Source organism: Borostomias antarcticus (genome assembly GCF_949987555.1).
Source record: "Borostomias antarcticus genome assembly, chromosome: 7".
In the NCBI taxonomy this organism is placed as follows: domain Eukaryota; kingdom Metazoa; phylum Chordata; class Actinopteri; order Stomiiformes; family Stomiidae; genus Borostomias; species Borostomias antarcticus.
This window is the reverse complement of record NC_140240.1, coordinates 5,279,659-5,290,980: the sequence shown is the minus strand read 5'-3', so window position 1 is coordinate 5,290,980 and position 11,322 is coordinate 5,279,659. Positions and strand designations below refer to the sequence as shown.

The 11,322-nt window shown below is 41.8% G+C and overlaps 1 protein-coding gene across 1 annotated transcript; it reads right to left on the bottom strand.

Moving 5' to 3' along the window:
• Positions 1–2,170: 2,170 nt before the first annotated feature.
• ccdc120b (coiled-coil domain containing 120b) lies at positions 2,171–6,998 on the bottom strand (the record flags this gene model as incomplete). The annotated part of the gene is made up of 9 exons (XM_084440527.1): positions 2,171–2,267; positions 2,346–3,380; positions 3,638–3,739; positions 3,865–4,021; positions 4,281–4,340; positions 4,508–4,628; positions 4,736–4,837; positions 5,593–5,723; positions 6,950–6,998. 9 exons carry the CDS (start codon positions 6,996–6,998, stop codon positions 2,171–2,173), a joined length of 1,854 nt encoding a protein of 617 aa, XP_084296653.1.
• Positions 6,999–11,322: the final 4,324 nt, after the last annotated feature.

Below are 11,322 nucleotides of genomic sequence, written 5' to 3'. Positions count from 1 at the left end.
ATACAATATATAGTTTGAATAAATTTGCCTTAGAGCTAAATGTATATTCATTTACTTTAGACTTAAGTACATTACCTGAAAAATACATTTACATCCCCTAGTGCACAGCAGTTTGGTCATTGATTTCAGGTTTTACTATCTGGAAGAACCTCACACATTAAATACTGAATGTGAAACACCAACGTCTGAAACCATCCCACATTCCACAGTGAGCTACATACATGAGCAGAGTAAACACTGCATATTTTTCAACTTGTAAATCATGACATTCATGAGTCTGGAAATCACTTTCCATTACAAAAAATGGTTTTAAGTGAGGCATACTGAAGTAGGGCATTAGGCTCCACTAAGAAATGGGTTAAATATTTCAGTAATTCCAGAAGGAATAAAATAGTACCCTATTACTCTTCATGTTAATGTGTACTTTCAACATTAAACTTGCTTTCCCAATCATCCACCACTGTTCCATCTATAGTTTGTCAAAACCTACGGTGGAATTTAAAACAGTTTGAATGCATCAGCAGTGGTCTGTATGATTGGAAAAGCAAGCTAACATGTTCCAAATGCTAACCTATAACTTTAGCTAATGTAGGCTACTTCCACATCAAAATGGTAAAATTGTGAACTCCTCACAGACAACCAAATAACATGTTATGGTGATAGGCTATCAAAAGCAAATAGCCAGCACAATCGCGAACAGCATATGAAACATCTTTTGCAAAGCAATGTTAACAAAAGTAAATGCAATCTCATATGTGCACAAATTACTTTTTGTTGACAAAAGACCTGCTCATGTCATCAATCATTCCTATAGCCCTGTTCTGCTTAGATCCTTCCCTTTTTGCTAGCTATTAACTACAGTAGTTAATCAGGGAACTGAGCATACAAATTATTCTGATATTGGCATGACATCCATGTCTGGTTATGTTGTTAGCATTTTGAAACTTTATCAACTCTATCAATTATATGATTCTCCAATACACAATACAATGACCACAGACTAAAGACCTAAACATGAGATTGTGGTAACACTTTTATCTCATTGAACATGATACCCTGTTAACCTTATCCTTGTTCCAACATATTCTTCCTTTTTGAGTGACACGCTTCCTTGTCACTGGCATTAGGCTGGAGGTAAGGCATTAAGATAGTAAAGTGCACTGTATGACACTGATGCAACTAAAAATGTAATCGAAAACAGCCCTCATGTAACTAGCCAAGGCAAATTATATCCTTTCATTTCAGCAGCCACATACTATCCTATTTTCTAATAAAAGTACCATCTATATTACAGTACCTGCAATAAAGAATTGTTTAATCCACAGGAGGAGGAAATCACAACCAAAGACATTATAGGCAACAACCCAATTCCATGGCATCATGAACTGCTTTGAATTTCCGATTGAATACTAAGCTATAAAAGGCTTTATGATAGCATTACTAATTATTAGACACAATATAGTTTATTATTGTCTAAAAGGGTAAGGTTTTGTTTAAAATGTGGAGGCAATCCACACTAGTTTATGGTACCCTATCGTCCCTTAAGCATAAAAGAAAGAACATTCCACAGATAAATGACTTAATGGGTAGATGGTGATATGATAGATCAATATTATCCATATGTTTTTGCTACAAACAGGTAAGTTTACACATTCACTGGCTTGTCCTAATACTTTTAAGATGATATAGAGTTCATATTACATACAGTAGCATTGTCACGAGACAAATGAGAAATAAATTACTTCTTTTATATAACTATAAGTATAATACTATTTCTTATATCTCTGAAGATACAAAATAGCCATTTAGAATACATATATAATATTCTAGTAAAAAAAAAAGAAGATACCTTGGGAGATTTTATAGGAATTACAGGAAGGATCTTGAGTCGCATTTGTCCAGTAATGCAATAGAGTATTTAGTACTATAATATAAGAATCTCCAGTGCAAATCATTTTCAAATTACTGGATCTAAGGTTAAAACTTGTTGGACTCAATTATAGCAAAGGGTATTTTGCAAAGCTTTTTAGACTTTACTGCTACAGTTTGTCCATTACTTCAGTCTGTTTCTACTGAGGTTAATAATGTTTTTCTTAAGTTCTGAGGTCACGTTATATCCTGTGTGTGTGCGCGCGCACGTAGGAGAGTTTGAAAATATACATCTGCCAATTTACACCAAGGTCCCTGGGTCGGCACTAGGCTCCTTTTGAGTCACATCTTGAATCGGAGGATGAGGGGGGTCCTGGTAGAGGGAGAACTCCATTGACCTGCCATAGAGAGGATACAAATCAATACCACATACCACAAACAGTTCAAATAAATCAGTGAAGTAGAGAAATACTCACCTCCCATGCAGTGGGTGACCATGGAAGCTTGCTGACTGGGGCATCTGAGACCTATGGAGATTTAGTGGATCACCTTGGATAGATTGGGCCTGGTGCGCCAATGGGTGCGGGTGAGACAGGCGTGAGACACCTGCCTCATGGCCCTTTGAGGAGGCAGGAGTGTAGCCTAGAGCATTCCTCAGGTACCAGTCTCTAAGCCCTTCCAGGGCCAGGGCTTTATGCAAGCTCCGTGTCGAGTCCTCCGGGGTGGGGAGAGAGAACTGGGGGGGCCTGCGGTTAAACGAGGGGCCTGACAGCTCAGTCTGATAGGGGTGTAGGTTGGGGATGGAGGTGGTGGAGCTTGGGGCAGGGTGGGGAGACTCGTAGGCCGACAGCAGGATGGCGTCCTGCTGGTGCTGCTGCAGGGGGATAAAAGGTCCACAGGACTTGGTCCGGGTGACTTTGACTCTGCGGGGCTCAGCCTGGCAGCCCCGGATCACCATGGGGCTATAGGGGCCTGCTGCACTGGGGAGGTGCACCTGGGAATGGGAGAAGCCGTTGGTGTGAGGGGGCACAGGAGCTGTTGAGGATCGCGGAGAGGAAATATCCTGCCATATCCTGCCTGTCGACTGATAGAGCTGGTGCTGAACATGCATCCTCTGTTGTTTTCCCCAGATGTAATCCATCAGGAGGTCATTATAACCTGCCGCTGCCCCTCTGCCGCCCATTGACAAGCGCATTTTGCTCTGCTCCACCGAGCCTTCCAAATGTCGCTCTGGGCTGCCCAAGTGAATGTGCCGCAGTTTGCCATCGGTGAGGGTCTCAGAGCTCTTGTAGGGTCCTCCTCTAGGGGGCATCCCGTTTCTGGGGGTGGGGTCCTCTGGGAGGCTGGAGCGGTCCAGCAGAGCCTCAGAGCTGTTGCTACGTCGGGCACGGGCACTGTAGGGGCAGCCTCGGCGCTCCGAGGAGGACCCCTCCTGGGCCAGGGGGATAATATGGGGTACATCCAGACTGCCGGACCACTGCTTCAGAGCAATCCCCCCAGAGACATCAGATCTGAGGGACAGATGAAGAACACGTACTGTAAGAAAATAACTTTAATCTTTGGGGGGGAAACACGATAGCTCTGTGAACCATTAAACTGACAAAACTATCAGAATAGTAGAGTAGTATTTACAGATTCATATGTCTAAAAGCTGCATGTTGTGAACAAATGTATCCCATAATCATCATTACAAGTCTCTGTGGCATCATGGTGGGTGGGTATTTATGAATGTGCTACATTAAGAGGCAGTGAAGCAGAGAAATATTACCTGACATGAACGCTGATGGGGGCTGTTCGAGCCAAGAGGGGTGTGGCAGGAACACTTCTCCCTTCCACATTAGATGCACTCCTTGGTAGAGAATGACTAGGGCTAGAAAAAGAGAGTGCATAGCATTAGACAAAAGAAAAATATCAAGGATCACACACATACACAATCAAAGTAAAATCAAAGTGCAAGTTTTGAAACAAAAAAAGCTGTATGAAATGTAAAAGTACCTAACAGAGCTGGTGACCGAGTTGCGGCGTGTCCTCATCTCATAGTAGATCTCCACTGGGGACAGTTTCCTGCTGATCCTGTGGTCTGGACTCCCCAGGGTAAGCCGTGGCTGAGACAGAGATCTGTGGTCTGCGGCTACACTGGGAGAAGACTCCTCTGTGGGAAGGAGACCAAGGGACTTTGTCTTATGTAACTCACTCGGACGGCGGTGAAAATAAATAGGCAGATGTTGAGTTGAAGGAGAAATGGGATATCTCATCCCTCTCATCCAGTATCTGTGAATGATAACTGAATGTATGCACCACAACAGTAGCATTTCATCCCGCGGACTGCTCGATGTGCTGCTCTAAGCTTGGTGATCTTCAAACACCGATTCCGTTGTAATTGAGAATGTATTTGCGGTTTGCTGACTCACCATTGTCATGAGATGTTGAATCTGACATGGAGCTAGTACTCTCTGACATCACAGTGTCTTCTGGACAAGAACAAACAACACCACAGGAGACAATTAACAAAGGTCAGTGAGCATCTCAAATCATTAAAATATAACTGATCCTCGTTCTCCTATTTCAGAACAGCTGCTGTTGAAATATTATGAAGAACTTAAATGCAAACATTTCCTGTAGCATATGTCGGTCGTACCTGTGTGGCACCCACGGTGGACAGTCCTCTTGCTGTTTGGGACATTTCTGTCCGATTCAGAATGCCTGTACAGAGCTCCACTGAAAAGGGCTTTCATCTGCCTTTTCTGGCCTGACTCATCCTGCACAGGACAAAATAGGCAGCCACATGTTGACAACACATTAAGCTTCTGCCTTCCACATAAGATGCTGCTCCTACAGTATGTTTGCTCAAAGTGTCTTCTCTTACCTCTGCCTTAGAGCTGGGGGCCAGACCAGCCCTGCGCTGTACCAGCGGAGCTCTCTCTCCTGTCTCCAGGGGGAAAGATCGTGGGAGCTTTCCCGTCAGCTCCTGCAGAGGAATGTATGTAACAAAATGAGTCAACTCCTCCCCTTTGACAAACGCTTTCACTGTTTTCATGGGCCAATGATGTTACAAGTCCTGAAATTAAGTAAAAACCTTCAGATGTGGTACTGTACTGTAGTTAACAAGTTCCTGCTAGTCTCAAGCATTTGCCTTTATTTATACAGTTGATGGCAATGACATACATGTCCTAGAATGAATATCAGGACAATAATCAACTATGCTGATGACTAAGAAATAAATAGTTTGAAAGTTGTAGCATTAATACTCAGAATTAGCTGAATGGAATAGTATATCCAGATAATCTAAATGGTATGACTGAACCTACTGCAGAGAACCTGAAAGGTTTAGTAAGACTAATTCAAAGCTGAGAGCAAGAGAAAAGTGTGAAACAGCTGTCAATGAAAAGATTGAAGCTGTTCCCTGGTATTTCTGGCTCTGCTTCTGGAGAAATCAAGTAAGCATCGATATGCAGTAAGATTTCCATGAGAGACGCAGCTCTGACTTCTTTGCCAAATATTGTTCCTTTATCTTTGGAGCCAAAATGAGTGGGCTCTGAGGTTCTTGTTTAGAGGACCTAAAAGCTGTATTTCATTGAAAAATATTTGGATACCAGACTCACACAAACATCTAGTTGCTGTTTTTCAACTATCACATATAGTATACATTTTCCAAAAGCAAAGCTTAGTGTATGGAGATATAGCTTCTACCCAAAGTCTTATTAATGAAAAGGACCAACTGACCGCCTCCAGCAGACAGACTTGTCTCAGCTCTCCAACCCGACTGCTCAGCAGAGCCTGGAGAACATGCTTCCTCTCCTGCAGCGCTGAGATCTGCTCTGCATGTAGCTGTGTGTCCTGGCAGCCTTGAGGATCTATGAAAAAATACAAAATACTAAAGTCTTTGTCTGAAGCATAAAATTGTTAAAGGAGTAGTTAAGGGAAAATGCATGTTTAGCCCTGTTTTAAGGTTACTTATGATCATATACAATGGTTCAGATCAAAACGTTGACAAAACTAGCACTTTTGAGAGTCTGATAATTGCTCTACCACCATTTTGGTCGTACAATGGATGTGGGTGGGCACCGTGAAAAATCATTCAAAAAACATGTTAAACTCTTAATTTCAAAGACAAGAAACTCACCGAGGTGTTAGTTGGCGTTCTGACATATAATTCGCCATAAAGTAAGATTCTAATTCATCTGGAAAGGCTTTTTAAAATATTTAGCATATAACTATTTAGTCGCAGCACATACGTATTGTAAACTTCCGCAAACTAGGTAGCCTAGCAACATTAACAATAACAATAGCTACCGTAAGTAGTTCCGCTTCCTGAATCCCCTCTGCGGATTGATCGACACATCTACAACGGTCGCTTCAATACAAGTCAATGGATTTCATAAAATGATCAATAAAACCCTACAGGATACATACTTTGCGGCGAATTTGATGTCAGAACACCAACGGACACCAATTACTCCCTCGGTGAGCTTCTTTGAAATCGAGAGTTTAACATGTTTTTGAAAGATTTTTCAAGGTGCCCACCCACATTCATTGTATGACCAAAATGGTGGTAGAGCAATTATCAGACTTTCTCAAAAGTGCTAGTTTTGTCAACGTTTTGATCTGAACCATTGTATATGATCGTAACCTTAAAACAGGGCTAAACATGCATTTTCCCTTTACTACTCCTTTAATGAGACGTATGTTTGAACATGTGACTTACTTTATATGCAATCTAACACTACTGGGGTAGTTCTTTGTAGCTTGCGAAAATTGTTTGGTAAACCATTGGCATCTCGTCAACTGAATGCACTATGTTAATTTCTAGGAGTCTGTTCACAGACACTCAAGGGTTGGATAAGATTACGATTGAGCTGTTAATGTCTTCACACATACAGGATCACCACCAGTTGGCGGCTCTCCAGGGAAGAACACTCTAGTTTCACACCAATAACTGTCAGGAGACTTAAACCACAGTTCATTGACTAGAAAAAGCTTGTATAGACATATGCTGTGATTTTGTTGCTCGTGCTCTCATTAAAAATAGACTGGAACTGCGCTCATATTCAAATAAGTAAGTGAAAGTGTTGAAACTCACTTGGAGCCCCCAAACCCATGGATGTGATAAGGCGCTCTTTCACCTCCATGTGGTGTGATTGGTGGGGTCTTGCTACTCAAACTCCCAGACCAAACCTCACCTGCTGAGAAAAAGGTTTTACTGAATTACACAACCTTCACACATTCAAAATAGAGGGTGGCCCCCCAAAATATATGAATCTAACCTTGAAGTGTCAGCCATGTGTTCTGTGGTACTTTGGATTCCAGGCTTTCATTTTCAGCTAAAGTGAGCAAGACATGCAGGGTTGTCTCTCAACACTGAGGTGATAACAACTACCACTGGGGGGAGCCACTGTGCCTCTCTTTAGGGGTCACACAAAATCCTGAAACACAGGAAATAAACATGTATTTATCAATAAGGTAACAGAGTCAATCCTCTAGCAATGGCCACAGGCAAACCTATCATCCATTCATTGCGCATTAACACAAAAGTGTGCTAGTTAGGGATGTAATAGGTAAGTAAAACATAGGTATTACTGTAACTGTCCAAAAATATGTGTTTTGATTTAAAGTTATGTTTAAAGTTATAAACTCATACAGTGTGGTTTTGTAACAATACGATAAGAAACTCCACAGACAGACTGGACCACTTGTTCTCAGCCCTGATAAGCTCCATGTACAGTATTCAATGATTAAATCGATGCAGTACTTTCACAAATGAACACTCAAGGTTCCAATTCATTCAGCAAAAGGGATGTGAGAGGCTGCATCAATAATGTACAGGGAGAAAACAAACCCCTGTGTGTGTGTGTGTGTGTGTGTGTGTGTGTGTGTGTGTTTCATGTCTCAATTGCACAGCACTAACTGGCAGAAAAGAACTGAGTACAGTAAACAGAAATAGGGTTAGCCTTGCAATGAATGTAAAACAAGATTATTTTAGGCTTTTTTTTTTATCATCAGTGTTTTCAAAACATTCTACCAAATACTGTTTCTGTTTCTTTTGAGAACAGAACAGAGTTTGAGAACCTTCAGGATTTTCTATAAGTGTAGGCAGCATCACAAGATTAAAATAAAACACTTACACATCCTGGTCTGCTCAAATATCATCCAGAAATATCACTTCACACAGAGCACTCGATTCCACCTCACAGAATGCCAAACCATATACAGTAATACCTTTGAATGCACTTATTTCTTAACCATTGCAACACAAATAAATCTGTTTAAAATGTTGATCTTTTGAATATATTGATGTGTTCAGTTTATATGGGAGCACACCTTGAACATCTCCATTGAGTTTACATGGGCTGGATGGGACTTCCCATTGCCAGACAAGGAGGAGCCTTTTAAACAAACAGCTGTCACAGTAATGATTCACTGCAGACAACTTCTAGTCAAGCTCATTCTGTGAATCTCCCATCAGTCCAATCAATGATCAAACTCCAGATTAAACTGTATCTGCCCTGACCTGGGTGTCTGTTTGTATTGAAGCATGTATCAAAGTAAATCCTTAACCCTGACCAAATTAATGTTCACCCATCAGAGCCAACAGAACTGGTTGACAAAGAGAGATGGGGAGACAGGCAGGAACAGTTGTCAGTCTTTCAGCTGACAAGGGTGGTGACTGGAGTCATAATGTAGCCAAGGAATGTGCCCCTCCACATCAAGAGAACAAAACAAGTATAAGGAGGCAGAATAGCATCTCCCCCTCCAAAATCAGTATAGTACCCATCATTGATGATCAACAAAAACATGACAGGAGGTTGAGTAGGGTGGGGTTTAACTAAGCAGGAGTCCTTACAGACACCCTCTGGGGCTCATGTGCTGCACACCTAAAAGGCCTGCTGGTCTGACGGTGAGATTCAGGGGTAGTAAAACTTCTACATCTGGTCTGCAGATGTGTGCAGCAGAGATGCAGGTAGAAGAACAAAGCAAAACAACACATTCCAGAATGAAGCTGACAGGAAGGAAGGAGAAGAGGGAACGTGAAGATTCCCTTCATCAGCAGATCAGCAACACGGAGGGGTGGGGGAGGGGACATGACCAAGAGAGAAGAAGAGTGAAAGTAGTGCATGGACAAAGGGTATGCAATGATAAAATAAAGCAAGATTACAACATAGTGCAATCATGATGTGGAGACAGCATATCATGTAGGTAGTGAGAGTGTGTTACAATACATGGATATGGAGATAGTGGTGTTGAGTAGGCTACCATGTTGATTAAAACATGAGCAGTGCAGTGAGAGCATCGCTAGAATGCAAATCAGAAAGGGGTTTAATATTCAGGTCCACAGGGCTAAGGATGCATGGTAGGCCTGTTTCTTTGAGCATGTCCAAACACAGAAAAGCTATAACCACATAGGCCTACACTTTCCATAATATGCCCTAATATTCACAACAGTAGAACAGCATGGGTATTGACCACTGCAGTCAATAGGCTGACAGCTTTGTCGAATTATCAAGAGCAAAAAAGCTCCTTAATTCTCAGTAACCTCTTACAGCTAAACTCAGCTTCTCTTCAGCTGGCCATGACCTGAACAAAGCCTAGTCTTTTTAAAGATCAACTGAGAATCATTCCAATTTAATGTTAAAATACCAGATCCATATCTTTTCTTCACAACACCCCATGATTTTACCGATTTCATTTTCAGACAAAAAGACAAAACTGCAATCAGAGAAAACTGATTAAACTGATTAAGAACAGCTTAAATCTATCATATGCAACCCAGAATGGACAGGGGACACACACCTGTTGTTGGGAGTAGTCAGTGTTGACACAGCTGCTCCTGTTTGGACCCTGACAATTGTAAGCAAACAACATCAGAGAAGTAGGCCACTCTTAGAAATGTTTAATTCAACAAACATTTAGAAAAAACAAAGGAGGAAGACTTTCAGCACATTAAAGAGGCAGGTATTTGATAACTACTAGTGATGAACTGTTTGTGGATAAACTGTCCAGGGAGGAGAGGGATGCCTCTAACAGGAAGATAGGATAATGCTGCTAGAGGCTGGAGGACCACATGGCTTTGCTGAGCTCCACCTCTCACTAGCTAGCTTCTGAGCCACCACCACCAGCTGGCTCTAGTGATTTTCTGATATGATTTTGCTTGCTCTGTAGGATCCGTACATGCTTGAAATACATGCCTTTGCAAAATCAAGTGTCCAGAATACCAATTCTGAAAATATTCTCCCTTCCTTGCCCTTACAGACCTGACACAAGTGCATACTGTAGGTGAGAACAATCCGCTGATTTCTCCACCTGGATCACGGTGGGCTGGGAGAGGAGAGAGTAATAAAGAATGGAATGTGTCTCTAATGACTATGGGGATTACTACTATAGCCTACTGTTTCTCGATTCTCTAGAACACCTGAAGGGATTTCTGTATGTATTCCGAATCTCTTCCATGCCCCAGTCATTTAAACCCCTTTACACAGTAGAGATCATGTAATCCACTGTTGATGTTGGAAGGAGTTCAAACGATACAAAATGTGCAGAATTTTCTACTGATCTCTATGGCTCTGTGTTACAGTAGGCTTCACAGGTTCCCATTTTCCAAACGTCCCCCTCTTCATGCCGCATGGATTTGTCTCCTTGTGATCTTTGTATGTGTGCTTGGCAGCTGAGCTTATAACCATTGGAGTGACATGTTGTGCCAGCTGCTGAAATTCTGTCACCGTGTTGCTGAGAACCGCAACAGGAGTTTTGGTGTCACACTAGTGTAACAAACAATTACAGTGTTTGTATTCACCTGTGCCAAAAAACAATTCCATGGTTAATTTGAATCGAAATGTAATGCTCCATAATTGCATGAAGACCATGGGGCATACTCTGTGGAGAAGAGCAGGGTCATCCCACCAACGTCATAGTGAGAACATGAGAGAGTAAGAGAGTACAGAAAGGAGAAAAGATCAAACACTGATATTGGTGAGCCAATTCAATTGAATAGTCTATTCTCAAAAGCTTTTTGTCTTGTTTTATATTGTTTGATTGGAGAGTTGTTGCTTTCCAAACTTCACTCTACATGAACGTGCATCTGCTATAACTGATACCCTGGCTCCAATGGTAAATGAACTCAACGAACCCTGTAAACTGTTAAAGAGACTATCAGACACAAAAGGCACCAGTGCATGCTTGGCAACAATGAGGAAAATCCCCTTCTTAAAACATCAGGGTTTCCCAGGCAGACTAAAGCTACACCAGTAGTGAATTACCCTGAGGCGCTGTCCAGGAGAACACATTCGGAGAAGACCCTCAGATCCTAGCTCTTCCTGTTCAAGAATGTGTTCATCAGTGTTTATGCTAGTGTTGCTGATCTATGTGGAAACTTGACTAACAAGCAATCCGATGATGATGAAGATAACAATGATGAGAAATGTATTTCTTGGAACGATGGCACAACATTGATGGGGCCCT